Source organism: Oncorhynchus kisutch, linkage group LG12 (genome assembly GCF_002021735.2).
Source record: "Oncorhynchus kisutch isolate 150728-3 linkage group LG12, Okis_V2, whole genome shotgun sequence".
Classification (NCBI taxonomy): Eukaryota; Metazoa; Chordata; class Actinopteri; order Salmoniformes; family Salmonidae; genus Oncorhynchus; species Oncorhynchus kisutch.
The window spans coordinates 5,542,662-5,561,597 of NC_034185.2; the positions used below are offsets into that span (position 1 = coordinate 5,542,662).

The 18,936-nt window shown below is 45.0% G+C and overlaps 1 protein-coding gene across 1 annotated transcript; it reads right to left on the reverse strand.

The window, feature by feature from the left end:
- Positions 1–1,505: 1,505 nt before the first annotated feature.
- On the reverse strand, positions 1,506–16,063 carry LOC109879522 (transmembrane emp24 domain-containing protein 10-like). Its single transcript, XM_020471690.2, has 5 exons — positions 15,856–16,063; positions 14,762–14,882; positions 11,288–11,361; positions 6,239–6,365; positions 1,506–5,865 (listed from the first exon to the last, which is right to left on the reverse strand). Exons 1-5 carry the CDS (start codon positions 16,030–16,032, stop codon positions 5,744–5,746), a joined length of 621 nt encoding a protein of 206 aa, XP_020327279.1. The 5' UTR covers positions 16,033–16,063; the 3' UTR covers positions 1,506–5,743.
- Positions 16,064–18,936: the final 2,873 nt, after the last annotated feature.

Consider the following 18,936-nt stretch of genomic DNA (forward strand, 5'->3'; position numbering starts at 1 on the left):
AGGTATATATCACTGGTCACCCCCAAAGCCCATTCCTCCTTCAGCAGCCTTTCCTTCCAGTTCTCTGCTGCCAATGACTGGAACGAACTGCAAAAAAATCACAGAAGCTGAAGACTCATATCAATTCAATTCAAGGGCTTTATTGGCATGGGAAACATGTGTTAACATTGCCAAAGCAAGTGAGGTAGATAATATATAAAGTGAATATATAAAGTGAAATAAACAATACAAATTAACAGTAAACATCACACATACAGAAGTTTCAAAACAATAAAGACATTACAAATGTCATATATATATATATATACAGTGTTTTAACAATGTACAAATGGTAAAGGACACAAGATAAAATAAATAAGCATAGATATGGGTTGTATTTACAATGGTGTTTGTTCTTCACTGGTTGCCCTTTTCTCGTGGCAACAGGTCACAAATCTTGCTGCTGTGATGGCACACTGTGGAATTTCACCCAGTAGATATGGGAGTTTTTCAAAATTGGATTTGTTTTCAAATTCTTTGTGGATCTGTGTAATCTGAGGGAAATATGTCTCTCTAATATGGTCATACATTGGGCAGGAGGTTAGGAAGTGCAGCTCTTCCACCTCATTTTGTGGGCAGTGAGCACATAGCCTGTCTTCTCTTGAGAGCCATGTCTGCCTACGGCGGCCTTTCTCAATAGCAAGGCTATGCTCACTGAGTATCATATCTCCCTCACTAACTTTAAGCACCAGCTGTGAGAGCATTTCACAGATCACTGCACCTGTACATAGCCCATCTGTAAATAACCCATCCAACTACCTCATCCCCATACTGTTATTTATTTTGCTCCTTTTCACCCCAGTATCTCTACTTGCACACTCATCTTCTGCACATCTATCACTCCAGTGTTGAATTGCTATATTGTAATTATTTCACCACTATGGCCTATTTATTGCCTTACCTCCCTTATCTTACCTCATTTGCACACACTGTATATAGACTTTTTCTATTGTATTATTGACTGTATGTTTGTTTATTCCATGTGTAACTCTGTGTTGTTTGTTTGTTTTGCACTGCTTTGCTTTATCTTGAACAAGGTCGCAGTTGTAAATGAGAACTTGCTCTCAACTAACCTACCTGGTTAAAAGAAAGGTGAAATAAAATAATAAAATAAAATGATCTAAAGTGAAACATTAAACCTATTTCCAATGATAATATAGACATATGATTGACCATGTGGTGGTTATTCAAATCTACAAGCAACACGTTTTGTTCATCCATCCAATATTTTATTGGATAAAAGCCCAAACACAAACCTTTACAAATTGATATCAATCAATATAGAAATCATTGATTGAAAACATTGCAAATGTTCACTGTTAAAAATGTATGTATCCCACATGGTTTTCGTTTTTTTTTTTTTTTTACGATTTGGTGCTATTTTTACAAATATGTGAATTTTCTAATCTCTTAGTACAAAACTCCAAACTGGTAACACTTGTAATGCAGCCAGTCTTACATTCAAATCCTTTCAATATTAATTTATTTGGTTTGTAGACATCGTTCACTACACAACCATTAATTCAAAATATAAGTTTCCTGTGAAATAAGAACATTGGTTTAAATCACCAAAACACAACCTAATGACATCTCCTTAATTTAGTTATTTTAACCATTTAATCCAAAAGCACAAAAACACTTTTAAGATACGTTTCAATTTGCTCTTTGAATGTGGTATGCTCCAGTAGTGTAAATTACAGTGCATGACACCGTTTCACATTCGGCAATACACTTGCACTACCCATTAAACTACCCATTAAAATGAACTGGACTTGAAATGTCAATAACTTCTATCCCATGTCTGATCATTGAAGACATCTTTCATAAGGTAATCAAATGAAAGAAATGTTTAAGGCGTTAGATTGCATCAAACCTTTCTGGAACATTTGTCCGTAGGTTCTCATCGAAATCACAGTAAATATCCTAATTGTTCATGCACCAGGCCTGATATAGGTCTGGATTGACGTCATTGCATGAGTCATCCATGGCCTAGAGGGTGGTGGTTCGCTCGTGGGGGTGGCAATCATAGATCTTCCACCTGTATTGTACTTAATGTATTGTAGTGGCTCTGTACTTGTCTCAGTTTTTTTTTTAACCTTTATTTAACTAGGCAAGTCAGTTAAGAACAAATTCTTATTTTCATTGACGGCCTGGGAACAGTAGGATAACTGCCTGTTCAGGGGCAGAACGAAAGATTTGTACCTTGTCAGCTCGGGGGTTTGAACTTGCAACCTTCCGGTTACTAGTCCAACGCTAAGGCTACGCTGCCGTCACTATAGTTCATAAGAGCATGGCACTAGCAACACCAGAGGTGTGGGTTCCATTCCTACTGGGATCACGTACCAAAAAGTGGACTGTTGTCGCTTTGGATAAAAGTGTCTGCTATGTAAATGGACCGTACTACCCAATGCTATTTTAGTGAAGCATTTATTTATTGTTAAGGACTTTCTGGATTATTTGCGTATTGGCATTGTATTACTGCAATGCAGGAGCTAGAAACACAAGCATTTCGCTGCGCCTGCTGTACATCCGCTAATCTGTGTACGCGACCAATAAACTTTTTAATTTGTAACATATAGTACGTCTGACTTTGTCAATATCAGATTTGTTTTACTTACTGTGAAGTAAAATCATAATAATAATACATAGTTACTTACGTTTCTACAGACATCCATTGTCATTATTTAGTTCTCAAAATCTGTAGTAGACAAAATGTAAAATCGATCCATTTACCAAACGTTCCGTAGATTTAATCAAACGTTCCATTGGTTTAATCAAACGCTCCGTAGGTTTAATCAAACGCTCCGTAGGTTTAATCAAACGTTCCGTAGGTTTAATCAAACGTTCCATTGGTTTAATCAAACGTTCCGTAGGTTTAATCAAACGTTCCGTAGGTTTAATCAAACGTTCCGTAGGTTTAATCAAACGTTCCGTAGGTTTAATCAAACGTTCCGTAGGTTTAATCAAACGTTCCAATGTGATGAAACACTGATTACATTTGGTGTAAAAAATAAAGTGATTGTTGTACTTAGTCAATTGAAAATGTGCTTTAGTTTTGAAACAGTTTTTGATGATCTGTTTTGAATTTCGTATTAAGAGTTGTGGAAATATAACACATGTGAAAATTGCACCAGAGATTTTAAAAAATAAATAAAAATAACAACATTTTAAACCAACCCCAAATCCTCACCTAGCCCAAACCCCAGAATGATCTCCAAAAGAAATCTGGATGGATCTTGGATGGTTGGTGTAGATTCAATGGGTCTCAAAAGAAGAAGAGACATCATTTCCCAAAAGGCCCTGCAGCTCTACTCGTCTTATAACCTATTCAGATGGAAAAGTACAGTGATGTGGCTGTTATCTTTTGTACATCTTTTAAAAACTTAAAAGCATGCCATGGTTCCGCTATAAAATGACCTAGTTTTCAAGATTATATTGTCTGCATCTCAAATGCCACCCTATATAGTGCAGTACTACTGGTCAAAAGTAGTGCACAAGGCCTATATAGGGAATAGGGTTCAAATGGCACCCTATTCCCTATATAGTGCAGTACTACTGGTCAAAAGTAGTGCACAAGGCCTATATAGGGAATAGGGTTCAAATGGCACCCTATTCCCTATATAGTGCAGTACTACCCTGGTCAAAAGTAGTGCATTAGGCCTATATAGGGAATAGGGTTCAAATGACACCCTATTCCCTATATAGTGCAGTACTACCCTGGTCAAAAGTAGTGCATTAGGCCTATATAGGGAATAGGGTTCAAATGACACCCTATTCCCTATATAGTGCAGTACTACCCTGGTCAAAAGTAGTGCACTAGGCCTATATAGGGAATAGGGTTCCATTTGAGAGATAGCTACTCTTTCCCTGAACTTATTAAACCCCCCCCCCCCCCCCAAAACAAACTAAAGACACTCAAATTTAGCTACCAAACATGTATGCAAATTAATTAACTGGCAAAAGCATAAAAGTTCAGTGGTCGCCATGGTTTCTATTCTGAGTGACAACACATTCCACCTGTCGTTCATAGAGGCCTTCAGTTTAAAAAATATTTTAAAAAAAAAAGGTCCCCCAAGAATATCGTCTTTGCCCAAACGGTACCTTAGGGAATAGGTTGCCATTTTGGGCTGAATCCTATATCCTACAGGTCGCTTGGCATGGCAAAGATTTTATACAACGATATAAAGGGGGAATAGACAAAATCAAACACCAGATCAAACTATACACGTTAAAAATGTCAAATTAAAAATCAACAAAGCATCAGGTGCTTATTCAGCAGGATGATAATACATTTCAGAACAAATTGCAGATTGAACAGACGTGCACGTTTCACTCCTGGACTTGAAATCTGTGTATATTCTACATAGTTTTTTTTAATGTTTCACTCCACTGAATGAGTCCCAGGTGTACATGGCTTTCAGAGAATAAGCTACCCTCGGTGCTCTCAGCACCACAACCCTGAATCCTTCCCCGGCTTATTCTTTTTGTTGTCATTATAGGGTATGTCCAAATCACCATCTTACTCCCTATACAGTGCACTACATTTGCCAGGAGGGCGGGGGGGGAAACCAGGAGCCCTATGGGGGGGGAAACCAGGAGCCCTATGGGGGGGGAAACCAGGAGCCCTATAGGGGGGGGGGAACCAGGAGCCCTATGGGGGGGGGGGAACCAGGAGCCCTATGGGGGGGGGGAACCAGGAGCCCTATGGGGGGGAAACCAGGAGCCCTATGGGGGGGGGGACCAGGAGCCCTATGGGGGGGGAAACCAGGAGCCCTATGGGGGGGGAACCTGGAGCCCTATGGGGGGGGAAACCAGGAGCCCTATGGGGGGGGAAACCAGGAGCCCTATGGGGGGGGAAACCAGGAGCCCTATGGGGGGGGAAACCAGGAGCCCTATGGGGGGGGAAACCAGGAGCCCTATGGGGGGGGAAACCAGGAGCCCTATGGGGGGGGAAACCAGGAGCCCTATGGGGGGGGAAACCAGGAGCCCTATGGGGGGGGAAACCAGGAGCCCTATGGGGGGGAAACCAGGAGCCCTATGGGGGGGGGGACCAGGAGCCCTATGGGGGGGGGGACCAGGAGCCCTATGGGGGGGGAACCTGGAGCCCTATGGGGGGGGGGGGGGGGGGAACCAGGAGCCCTATGGGGGGGGAACCAGGAGCCCTATAGGGGGGGGGAACCAGGAGCCCTATAGGGGGGGGGAACCAGGAGCCCTATGGGGGGGGGGAACCAGGAGCCCTATGGGGGGGGGGGAACCAGGAGCCCTATGGGGGGGGGGAACCAGGAGCCCTATGGGGGGGAAACCAGGAGCCCTATGGGGGGGAAACCAGGAGCCCTATGGGGGCTCTGGTAAGCAAAAAATAAACCATGTAGAGCACTCGAGGAAATATGGTGGCATTTAAAAAACACAAATATGAATTCTAGGAGGCTGTCCTTACTACTGAATAGTGGTGGTTCCAGGTGTGTAAGGGTCAAAATAAGAACACTGGAAGAGATCGAGACTGGCACACTGTCCAATAAAGGACTACAATTATTCCCATTTTGCCTCAGGGTTTGGATTTATTCCTTCTTTTTTGTCTCTCGACAGTACGCGGGTCTCCATCTCCTCCAGTCACAGCGCTAGTTTTGATGACGTTAGTCCGAAGATGGTGGAGATTGATCGGGTAAGCATTTGGCTGCTCTCCCCGGGCAGAGTGGTGATGCCTCTACTCGATGAGCTTCTTTGCCTTGAAGAAACGTCGCAGGTAGAAGACCTGCCAGGTGGCCAAGCCGATCAGACAGCACATAGAGAAGATGCTGAAGTACAGGACACGTGTGTTGGTGGACTCTGGAAGAAGGAGAACAGAGTGAGAAATATACTAACATTACAGAAGAGACCTTGTTTTGTTTCATTTCTTTTCTCCTCCAATTATATTCATTAGTATTTATTTGTAAACTTTGAGACTTTGTTATACACACTTTATACAAATTGTGACTTGTTAGAGATGCGTAGGTGATTTTTACAATGAGCTAAGACTAAGCATTAGTGGGCCAATACATAACTCGAGAAATGTAACAGCAAGTTCCACAAGAATCATGCATGTATTGACAACAAATGGGGAAGTTTGTGTTTAAATTTGAGTTCCACAATCCTTTACCAAGTTAGGATCAGGCTAGAATACATTGTGGTACTACTTTATCAGTACAAGTGCTTTTCTTACCGTTGGTATCCCTCATCTCCTCCTCCCTCCTCTTCATGTAGGCAAAGTCATTGACGATGGACTCTGATAGGTCCTCCAGCCGCCTTAGCTCCACCTCCAGGGGCTTCAGCTTTTCCACCTTGGCGATCTGATTGGACGAGAGACAACAACAAAATCAATCAACGCCACAATCCATCCCATGTCAGTAGGTGTTTATTGGATTGGATGTTTGATGGACAGGAACAAATGCATTAAATTGTTTTAAAAGTAATCAGTCAAATAAGTCAAATCAATGTGAGTGGTCTTCTGTAGTTCAGTTGGTAGAGCATGGCACTTACAATGCCTGGAAAGTGGGTTTGATTCCAGGGATCAACCATATGTAAAAATGTATGCATGTATGTATGCATGCATAACTGTAAATCACTTCGGATTAAAATGTCTGTTAAATGGCATATATTTTGTATCATACTATTCAATAGAAGCTTGGACTGTGCTGTGACCCAGTTTGTCCAGTTGGGGTCGCTCTTGAGCTATTCAGCAGTACTGCCAGACCGCAGCAGAGAACAGTTTGTGTTTCTGTTCATGTTGAACTAATCTGTCTGGTATGTAGAACGCTCTACCCTTCCTCCTGCTTTAGTTTAGCAAACCTATTGATTCCCAAGCAGAGAATCTGGTCACACATGCTACAACTTTTAAAAAAAGGATGTGATATGATTAGCAGATGTTGGAAATCGTTTCGTTCAGAACAGAACCATTATTATTAGTGTTCTGTTCCGACCAGCAAAATAAAGTTCTGAACCGGGTCGAACCACAAAAATGTACTGGTCTATATCGTTCCTTTCTGTTCCTTTTTAAACCTCATACACACACACACACACACACACACACACACACACACACATATGCCGCTAGAGAAGGTTGCTGTGGAGTGAGCGCCGCTAGAGTAGGTTGCTGTGGAGTGAGCGCTGCTAGAGTAGGTTGCTGTGGAGTGAGTGCTGCTAGAGTAGGTTGCTGTGGAGTGAGTGCTGCTAGAGTAGGTTGCTGTGGAGTGAGTGCTGCTAGAGAAGGTTGCTGTGGAGTGGGTGCTGCTAGAGAAGGTTGCTGTGGAGTGAGTGCTGCTAGAGAAGGTTGCTGTGGAGTGAGTGCTGCTAGAGAAGGTTGCTGTGGAGTGGGTGCTGCTAGAGAAGGTTGCTGTGGAGTGGGTGCTGCTAGAGAAGGTTGCTGTGGAGTGAGTGCTGCTAGAGAAGGTTGCTGTGGAGTGGGTGCTGCTAGAGAAGGTTGCTGTGGAGTGAGTGCTGCTAGAGTAGGTTGCTGTGGAGTGGGTGCTGCTAGAGTAGGTTGCTGTGGAGTGAGCACCGCTAGAGTAGGTTGCAGTGGAGTGAGTGCTACTAGAGTAGGTTGCTGTGGAGTGAGTGCTGCTAGAGAAGGTTGCTGTGGAGTGAGTGCTGCTAGAGAAGGTTGCTGTGGAGTGGGTGCTGCTAGAGAAGGTTGCAGTGGAGTGAGTGCTGCTAGAGAAGGTTGCTGTGGAGTGGGTGCTGCTAGAGTAGGTTGCTGTGGAGTGGGTGCTGCTAGAGAAGGTTGCTGTGGAGTGGGTGCTGCTAGAGAAGGTTGCTGTGGAGTGAGTGCTGCTAGAGAAGGTTGCTGTGGAGTGAGTGCTGCTAGAGAAGGTTGCTGTGGAGTGGGTGCTGCTAGAGAAGGTTGCTGTGGAGTGAGTGCTGCTAGAGAAGGTTGCTGTGGAGTGGGTGCTGCTAGAGAAGGTTGCTGTGGAGTGAGTGCTGCTAGAGAAGGTTGCTGTGGAGTGAGTGCTGCTAGAGAAGGTTGCTGTGGAGTGAGCACCGCTAGAGTAGGTTGCTGTGGAGTGGGTGCTGCTAGAGAAGGTTGCTGTGGAGTGGGTGCTGCTAGAGAAGGTTGCTGTGGAGTGAGTGCTGCTAGAGAAGGTTGCTGTGGAGTGAGTGCTGCTAGAGAAGGTTGCTGTGGAGTGAGCACCGCTAGAGAAGGTTGCTGTGGAGTGGGTGCTGCTAGAGTAGGTTGCTGTGGAGTGAGTGCTGCTAGAGTAGGTTGCTGTGGAGTGAGTGCTGCTAGAGTAGGTTGCTGTGGAGTGAGTGCTGCTAGAGAAGGTTGCTGTGGAGTGAGTGCTGCTAGAGTAGGTTGCTGTGGAGTGAGTGCTGCTAGAGAAGGTTGCTGTGGAGTGAGTGCTGCTAGAGTAGGTTGCTGTGGAGTGAGTGCTGCTAGAGAAGGTTGCTGTGGAGTGAGTGCTGCTAGAGAAGGTTGTACTATACTATTTTAATCATAATGGAAGGCTAACACACTGTGCTACCAGTCACTGTTGGGTGCGAGGTGCAACTGACATTTTTAGGGTGTGTAGAGAGGGTGGAGATAGAGGCTTGAAGCGCTGGGCATCTTGTGATGACATGTATTCTCTGAATTATACCTACAGAGGAACGGCTCCTATGGAGGAGCTTTGAATGTCTTTATAAACTTCAGAGTTGGTTTAACGTTGGATCAGAGCAAACGTTAGCTTGCTCGCTAACAAGCTTCTATGTTCAGAGCGGCACCAGAATTAAAAACACATCTTACCTTTTTGTAGTTAATAAATCCAATGTGAAACGTGATAACTAGAGTGTACTTAATTAACATGAAAGTCAATCCATTATTCTCCAATTAAAAATATCTCCCTAATTTCCGAATTACGCGTGTAACGCCGTCAGTATGCTACACAGTAACCTAGGCTCCAGAGGGGGGGACGGGACTACAGTAACCTGGGCTCCAGAGGTGGGGAGACTACAGTAACCTAGGCTCCAGGTGGGGGGGGACGTCTACAGTAACCTAGGCTCCAGAGGAGGGGGGGGGACTACAGTAACCTAGGCTCCAGAGAGAGGGGGGGGGACTACAGTAACCTAGGCTCCAGAGGGGGGGGGACTACAGTAACCTAGGCTCCAGAGGGGGGGGGGGGGGGGGGGACTACAGTAACCTAGGCTCCAGAGGGGGGGGGGGAACTACAGTAACCTAGGCTCCAGAGGGGGGTGGGGGGGCTCCAGTAACCTAGGCTCCAGAGGGGGGTGGGGAGGCTCCAGTAACCTAGGCTCCAGGGGGGGGGGGGGGGGGGGGGGGGACTACAGTAACCTAGGCTCCAGAGGGGGGGGGAACTACAGTAACCTAGGCTCCAGAGGGGGGGGGAACTACAGTAACCTAGGCTCCAGAGGGGGGGGGACTACAGTAACCTAGGCTCCAGAGGGGGGGGGGGGGGGGGACTACAGTAACCTAGGCTCCAGGGGGGGGGGGGGGACTACAGTAACCTAGGCTCCAGGGGGGGGGGGGGGAACTACAGTAACCTAGGCTCCAGAGGGGGGGGATACAGTAACCTAGGCTCCAGGGGGGAGGCTACAGTAACCTAGGCTCCAGAGGGGGGGGGGGGGGTCTACAGTAACCTAGGCTCCAGAGGGGGGGGGGGAACTACAGTAACCTAGGCCCCAGAGGGGGGGGATACAGTAACCTAGGCTCCAGAGGGGGGTGGGGGGGCTCCAGTAACCTAGGCTCCAGAGGGGGGTGGGGGGGCTCCAGTAACCTAGGCTCCAGAGGGGGGTGGGGAGGCTCCAGTAACCTAGGCTCCAGGGGGGGGGGGGGGGGAACTACAGTAACCTAGGCTCCAGAGGGGGGGGGAACTACAGTAACCTAGGCTCCAGAGGGGGGGGAACTACAGTAACCTAGGCTCCAGAGGGGGGGGGACTACAGTAACCTAGGCTCCAGAGGGGGGGGGGGGGACTACAGTAACCTAGGCTCCAGAGGGGGGGGGAACTACAGTAACCTAGGCTCCAGAGGGGGGGGATACAGTAACCTAGGCTCCAGGGGGGAGGCTACAGTAACCTAGGCTCCAGAGGGGGGGGGGGGGGATACAGTAACCTAGGCTCCAGAGGGGGGGGATACAGTAACCTAGGCTCCAGGGGGGGGGCTACAGTAACCTAGGCTCCAGAGGGGGGGGCTCCAGTAACCTAGGCTCCAGTAGCCTAGGCTCCAGAGGGGGGGCTCCAGTAACCTAGGCTCCAGAGGGGGGGGGGGGTCTACAGTAACCTAGGCTCCAGAGGGAGTGGGGGGGGGGCTCCAGTAACCTAGGCTCCAGAGGGGGGGGGACTACAGTAACCTAGGCTCCAGAGGGAGTGGGGGGGGGGGGGGGTCTACAGTAATCTAGGCTCCAGAGGGAGTGGGGGGGGGGGGGGGGGGGGGTGTCTACAGTAACCTAGGCTCCAGAGGGGGGGGGGGGATACAGTAACCTAGGCTCCAGAGGGGGGTACAGTAACCACAGGCATGTTGTACTGTACAGTACTCACCCACACAAGCATGTTGTACTGTAGAGTACTCACCCACACAGGCATGTTATACTGTAGAGTACTCACCCACACAGGCATGTTGTACTGTAGAGTACTCACCCACACAGGCATGTTGTACTGTAGAGTACTCACCCACACAGGCATGTTGTACTGTACAGTACTCACCCACACAGGCATGTTGTACTGTACAGTACTCACCCACACAGGCATGTTGTACTGTAGAGTACTCACCCACACAGGCATGTTGTACTGTAGAGTACTCACCCACACAGGCATGTTGTACTGTAGAGTACTCACCCACACAGGCATGTTGTACTGTAGAGTACTCACCCACACAGGCATGTTGTACTGTAGAGTACTCACCCACACAGGCATGTTGTACTGTAGAGTACTCACCCACACAGGCATGTTGTACTGTAGAGTACTCACCCACACAGGCATGTTGTACTGTAGAGTACTCACCAGTAGCCGGTGTCTGTTAAGGCATCCCAGTTCACGAGCCTCGAGCTCAGATCAGTATTAGATTCTCAATACAACCCAAGATATGATAACACACACACGGTACCAGCAGCTTGTCCAGCACACGCATTGTGTAATACCCAAATTACACTCCCTCGGCTGTCTCCTGAAGTCCACAATCACAGTATAGGGGAGACAGTATAGGGGAGACAGTGATTGTGAACTTCAGGAGCCAGCCAAGGGAGCACTGCCCCCTGGTCAAATGAAAGACTTCGTCTCTACTCACCTCCTCGTAGTTCTTGGCCTCTACGCCGTGCTTCATGTCCAGATTAACCAGCTGGTCGGGGACTCTCCCAGTTCCTGGGTGACAGAACATACACCTTTATTCAGTACATTTCCATGCAAAGGCTTTAACTCGGCTCATTCAATAACAGCAAGCAATAACACCAGTTGTCAGGACTCGTTCCAGTCACGTGGAGTGCGTTCAGCAGGACGCAATGTTTTGTTTCACTCGAATAGAAATGGGATATGTTGAAATGTCTATCTGCATTGTTCAGCTACTGAAAGTTAACCCTGCTCTAGATCATTTCCCAATACACTGGTTTCTTGCACTTCATATTTCCAAATAATGAATCTCATGTCATATACACTGTCAACGTTTATAATCACTAGGTTAGCTGTGCATGGTGACACGGCGTCGTGCTCTGGGTTGTTCTGAACACAATGAGCCTGTTTTGTCGTCTCTCACACACCTGAATCCTCTCAGGACTCCTTTCTATGGGCACCAATGGGATGATCTGTTTCCCTGAATTACACATGAAAGCCCAACACTGTAATGTTTTATATAACTGAGCTAGTCATGTTGGCCATATAAGAAGCTTTCAAATGATGCCCACCTGACCCTGATTGGTGATTTATAAATGGTCTGTTTTAGGGTTGCCTAAACGACAGTTGTGGGGATGCTGGGTTGCGTCCCAAACAAAACAACTACAAGTGTCCTTGCTCTAGTTCCTCGACGACTCAGCTAGGAGAGCACAAACAATACAACTACAAGTGTCCATGCTCTAGTTCCTCGACGACTCAGCGAGGAGAGCTCAAAAAAAGCAACTTATAGAAGACTCTTCGAGTCATAAAAGTGCATTGAAATGACTTAGGAACTGTGTACACTGGAGGGGGGGCCACTTGGAGACACCAGTTTGTCTTCTCACTCAAAGGGGGGGGGGGGTCATCTCAGAACCCAGTACCAAATGTAGCATGTGCTGGCCAGCCTATAGATGTGGTAGAGAGGTCAATGGAACACAGACCGCGGGGAGACAGAAGGAAGACGCCGGATTGGCGCACATTCAACAAATATGATCAAAAACATGTGGATTTATCAAATCTGTCCTGATTTACGTATTGTAAAAGGCCCCCACAATGGGGTTACTAAAGTCCGATTTTGATATATTTGGTTGTTTTCTCTGCATAATATTTACAACTAGTACCTTTTTTTTAAGGTTTAGAAGAAGTGACTGCTAAATGCTAACTCCCATTCGTATAAGCTGGTTAGCATAGCTAGCATACGGAAATCGGTGGTGGTACTCAGTCGATTTTTATTTACAGTTGATTGGTAACGATGACATGAGCATGTATGGGGGGGTTGACATCTATACAAGCATTATTCTCTTCATTTTTTACCTCAACAGTGTGGAATACACATATAAACAATAGCCTAAATGTAGGCTAATTTTGCAGGGGGGCAATGAGAAGATCCGGGAAGATCTTTCCCACAAGCGTTTCCATGGCATTTCCATTGTTTGGGTCAAGTTCCATTGACTTCTTGACCGCATTGAATGCCTGAAATCTAGAACCTGTTTTGCTAACATTTCATTCCATGTACAGTGCATTAATAAAGTATTCAGACCCCTTGATATTTTCCACATTTTTTTTACGTTACAGCCTTAATCTAAAATGTATTATATTGTTTCCCCCCCCCCCCTCATCAATCTACACGCAACACCCTATAAATGATGAAGCAAAAACAGGTTAATTATCACATCTACATAATTATTCAGACCCCTTTCTCAGTACTTTGTTGAAGCACCCTTGGCAGCAAGTAACAGCCTCGAGTTTTCTTGGGTACGAAGCTACAAGCTTGGTACACATGTATTTGGAGTGTTTCTCCCATTCTTCTCTGCAGATCCTCTCATGTCAGGTTGGATGTGGAGTGTTGCTTGCAGGGCTATTTTCAGGTCTCTCCAGACATGTTCAAATCGGGTTCAAGTCCAGGCTCTGGCTGGGCCACTCAAGGACATTCAGAGACTTGTCCCGAAGCCACTCCTGTGTTGTCTTGGCTGTGTGCTTAGGGTTGTTGTCCTGTTGGAAGGTGAACTGTCACCCCAGTCTGATGTCCTGAGCACTCTGGAGCAGGTTTTCATCAAGGGTCTCACTGTACTTTGTTCATATTTCCCTCGATCCTGACTAGTCTCCCAGTCCCTGTCACTGAAAAACATCCCCACAGCATGATGCTGCCACCACCATGCGTCACTGTAGGGATGGTGCAAGGTTCTCTCAAAATGTGACACTTGGAATTCAGGCCAAAGAGTTCAATCTTGGTTTTATCAGACCAGAAAATCTTGTTTCTCATGGTCTGAGAGTCTTTGGCTGCCTTTTGACCAACTCCAAGCAGACTGTCATGTGCCTTTTACTGAGGAGTGGCTTCCGACTGGCCACTCAACCATAAAGGCCTGATTGGTGGAGTGCTGCAGAGATGGTTGTCCTTCTGGAAGGTTCTCCCATCTCCACAGAGGAACTAAAGAGCTCTGTCAGGGTGACCGTCGGGTTCTTGGTCACCTCCCTGACCAAGGCCCTTCTCCCCCAATTGCGCAGTTTGGCCATGTGACCAGCTCTAGGAAGAGTCTTGGTGGTTCCAAACTTCTTCCATTTAAGAATGATGGAGGCCACTGTGTTCTTAGGGACCTATAATGCTGCAGAAATATTTTGGTACCCATCCCCAGATCTGTGCCTCGACACAATCCTGTCTCTGAGCTCTATGGACAATTCCTTCCACCTCATGGATTGTTTTTTTGTTGCTGTGACATGCACTGTCAACTATGGGACCTTGTATAGACAGGTGTGTGCCTTTCCAAATCATGTCCAATCAATTGAATTTACCACAGGTGGACTCCAATTTGTAGAAACATCAAGGATGATCAATGGAAACAGGATGCACCTGAGCTCAATTTCGAGTCTCAAAGCAAAGGGTCTGAATACTTATGTAAATAAACAATTTCCTTTTTGTATATATTTGCCAAAAAAATAATAAAAAATAACAGTTTTTCACTTTGTCATTATGGGATATTGATAAGGAAAAAATATTTAATCAATTTTAGAATAATTTTGAAACAGTCAAGGGGTCTGAATACTTTCCCAAATGCATAGCTTTTACAAAGAGTGGCAAGGAGTGGAATGGTAACTCAGACTGGTATTCAGGCTAGCTACTCACTTGTTAACAATTTGTCACAATACACTACTTGTGGATGGCATAATGCAGTTAAACTATCAATTACATTGAGCAATGACTGCTCTTTGGAAACATCTAGGTGAAGGAGTACCCATCACTCTCTGTAAAACACAGAAGAAAAACTATACACATTATCTATGTCCCAAATGCCACCCTATTCCCCATTTAGGGAACTACTTTTGACCAGGGCTCATAGGCCCTCTGGTCAAAAGTAGTGCACTTCAATAGGGAGCCGTTTTGGGACTTAGACTGACTTACCCATTGGTGACTTGCTCTCAAAGCACACTTCAAACATGTCATAATCTTCTGTTGTGAAGGCAAACTTCCCTTTCGTTGCATCTTCCTTCAAGTAGAGGATGTGTCCCGATGAGTCTGTGATCTAAAAACAGGTGACAATAACAAAATGACACGAATAAAAATAAGTTAAGAGAGATACATCACACGTTATGACAGCTGCTGTATCGTGGCAGTCGCTGTGGGCAATGTTTTGTTTACTTAAATGACGTGTAATGAAAAGAACTCGTACACAATAATGTGCTAAATGTAACCGTATAACTTTAGACCGTCCCCGGGCTCGAACCAGGGACCCTCTGCACACATCAACAACAGTCACCCACGAAGCATCGTTACCCATCGCTCCCCAAAAGCCGCGGCAAATGATATATCTATTTTAAATCCTGCGTTCCCTGTGCTGACATCCACATGATAAATCTACAGCATGCTAACATAGCTAGCCTAGCTAGCAGGTTACACGTATCACAGAGTGGTTGATGGGGGGGGGGGGGGGGGGGGAGTTAAGACTGACGTGTAACATCCTGAATGAATGTTCACCAACTCAACTGACACTAAAACATAAAAAATGGGGTTAGCAACACAATAACAGTTAGCTCTGATCTGCACATTTTTCCCCAATTCCTTTACACATGTAATACTTCATGAACTTGGTTTGAGAAATGTACAATCCTACCTATTTAATGTCAACAAACACATTTTCACAGGGTAAGAACCAGGAAGGATGTGTCACAGGCCCAATCAGGCTAAAGTTAGCTAGCAAAGCTAACCATAGCTAGCAAAGCTAACCATAGCTAGCAAAGCTAACCAGAGTTAGCTACAAACTAACAACAGTTGTGAACAAGACTTTAACATAATTTATCCGCTATTGGAAGCAAATACACACAGATAACAGGGCGTTGAGGTTATCATATCCACGTATTGCATTTCGTTGTGATAACGTTACTTCTCATCGGGAAATAATATGACCGAACTACGTTTTGGGCCTTCAATGCTAACAGTTAGCAGCTAACTAGCTTAGCCGAGCAACGTCGGTATTACCCAAACATCATCAAACTCACCTTCAGGTTGATTTTAGTGTTGGACTCGTCGTTGATATCATACTCCCCCGTGACGAGCACGTCTTTGTGAATCTCTTCCCGTAGACATTTTCTTGAATTTACAGGTAGAAAGAAAGAAATAGAAAATACCGATTCAATGAGAACAGGTAAAAGCAGTAAGGCAGCGAACCGAGCCATGGCTACAAGCCGAATAAAATACGAGCGACAACTGCAGCTCCGCTGAAGAGCTCCCTCTTACACCTCGGATTTCTCCACAGCGCCGCAGCTGTCAGGGAGGGCTGCTGACAGTTTGGTCTGATAGATAGATAGATAGATAGATAGATAGATAGATAGATAGTCTTAACTCCTGCAACTCTGTCGCACGCTGGGTATGTACATAGTCAATGGTAAGCTTCGAGGGGACTCCTACACCTATAGCTCATCTCTTGGTGACCTCAACCCAGACTCTCAGAGTGTCAGATCAAAGCAAAATCACAGTCTACTTGAACAGAGCAATACTCCATTTTTTTATATATTTTTTTACTTTACTAGGCAAGTCAGTTAAGAACAAATTCTTATTTTCAATGACAGCCTAGGAACAGTGGATTAACTGCCTGTTCAGGAGCAGAACGACTGATTTGTACCTTGTCAGCTCAGGCATTTGAACTTGCAACCTTTCAGTTACTAGTCCAATGCTCTAACCACTAGGCTACCCTGATGCCCCAATCATGAGGCATCAAAGCCAAAGAAACTGAGTAACATTAAGAAATGCTATAAGATATAAGGAATGCAGTTTGGAAACCTACCAAAAAACGATTAGGCAACTACAAATTCAATCCCTTTTAGAGAATTTCCTGGGTAAAACGTTCCACTGTAATAGTGAAGGTGTAAACTTGGCAGTAGAAAATCTTAACCGTTTTTTGACCTCTCAGCTTCCCTATCAAATTTTAAAAATCTCAAATAGAAAACTGAAGAAAATGAACAACAATGACAAATGGTTTAATGAAGAATGCTAAAACCTATGAAAGAAATTGAGAAACCTGTTCAAACAAAAACATAGAGACGCAGAAAACCTGAGTCTACACCTTCACTATGGTGAATCACTAAAACAATACAGAAATACACTATGGAAAAAGAAGGAACAGAACGTCAGAAATCAGCTCAATGTAATTGAAGAATCCATAGACTCTAACCACTTCTGGGGAAATTGGAAAACACTAAACAAACAAGAACACGAAGAATTATCTATCCAAAATGGAGATGTATTGGTAAACCACTTCTCCAATCTTTTTGGCTCTATAACAAAGAATAAAGAGCAAAAACATATGCAGGATCAAATACCAAATCTTAGAATCAACTATTAAAGACCAGAACCCACTGGATTCCAGAACCCACTGGATTCCAGAACCCACAGGATTCTCCAATTACCTTGAATGAGCTACAGGACAAAATAAAACCCCTCCAACCCAAAAAGGCATGTGGTGTTGATGGTATCCTTAATGCAATGATCAAATATACAGACAACAAATTCCAATTGGCTATACTAAAACTCTTTATATCATCCTTAGCTCTGGCATCTTCCCCAATATTTGGAACCAAGGACTGATCACCCCAATCCACAAAAGTGGAGACAAATTTGACCCCAATAACTACCGTGGGATATGCGTCAACAGCAACCTTGGGAAAATACTCGGCATTATCATTAACAGCAGACTCATACATTTCCTCAATGAAAACAATGTACTGAGCAAATGTCAAATTGGCTTTTTACCAAATTACCGTACAACAGACCATGTATTCACCCTGCACACCCTAATTGACAACCAAACAAACCAAAACAAAGGCAAAGTCTTCTCATGCTTTGTTGATTTTTAAAAAAAGCCTTTGACTCAATTTGGCATGAGGGTCTAATATACAAATTGATGGAAAGTGGTGTTGGGAGTAAAACATACGACACTATAAAATCCATGTACAGAAACAACAAGTGTGCAGTTAAAATAGGCAAAAAAACACACAAATTACTTCCCACAGGGCCGTGGGGTGAGACAGGGATGCAGTTTAAGCCCCACCCTCTTCAACATATATATCAACGAATTGGCGCGGGCACTAGAAAAGTCTGCAGAACCTGGCCTCACCCTACTAGACTCTGAAGTCAAATGTCTATAGTTTGCTGATGATCTGGTGCTTCGGTCACCAACCAAGGAGGGCCTACAGCAGCACCGAGATATTCTGCACAGATTTTGCCAGACCTGGGCCCTGACAGTAAATCTCAGTAAGACCAAAATAATGGTGTTACAAAAAAGGTCCAGTCGCCAGGACCAGAAATACAAATTCCATCTAGACACCATTGCCCTAGAGCACACAAAAAACTATACATAGCTTGGCCTAAACATCCACAAAGCTGTGAATGATCTGAGAGACAAGGCAAGAATGCCATCAAAAGGAACATAAAATTCAACATACCAATTAGGATCTGGCTAAAGATACTTGAATCAGTCATAGAGCCCATTGCCCTTTATGGTTGTGAGGTCTGCGGTCCGCTCACCAACCAAGATTTCACAAAATGGGACAAACACCAAATTGAGACTCTGCACGCAGAATTCAGCAAAAATATCCTCCGTGTACAACGTAGAACACCAAATAATGCATGCAGGGCAGAATTAGGCCGATACCCACTAATCATCAAAACCAGAAAAGAGCCATTAAATTCTACAACCACCTAAAAGGAAGCGATTCCCAAACCTTCCATAACAAAGCCATCACCTACAGAGAGATGAACCTGGAGAAGAGTTCCCTAAGCAAGCTGGTCCTGGGGCTCTGTTCACAATTAGACCCAACCAAATCATGAGAAAACAAAAAGATAATTACTTGACACATTGGAAAGAATTAACAAAAAAACAGAGCAAACTAGAATGCTATTTGGCCCTAAACAGAGAGTATACAGTGGCAGAATACCTGTCCACTGTGACTGACCCAAACGTAAGGAAATCTTTGACTATGTACAGACTCAGTGAGCATAGCCTTGCTATTGAGAAAGGCCGCCGTAGGCAGACATGGCTCTCAAGAGAAGACAGGCTATGTGCCACCCTGCCCACAAAATGA

Coding starts and splice junctions, on each gene's coding strand:
- LOC109879522 (XM_020471690.2), bottom strand. CDS start 16,032: ATGGCTCGGTTCGCTGCCTTACTGCTTTTACCTGTTCTCATTGAATCG. Junction 6,366..11,287: donor AGGCCAAGAACTACGAGGAG/GTGAGTAGAGAC, acceptor TCGTCCAATCAG/ATCGCCAAGGTGGAAAAGCT. Junction 5,866..6,238: donor GGAGATGAGGGATACCAACG/GTAAGAAAAGCA, acceptor TCCTTCTTCCAG/AGTCCACCAACACACGTGTC.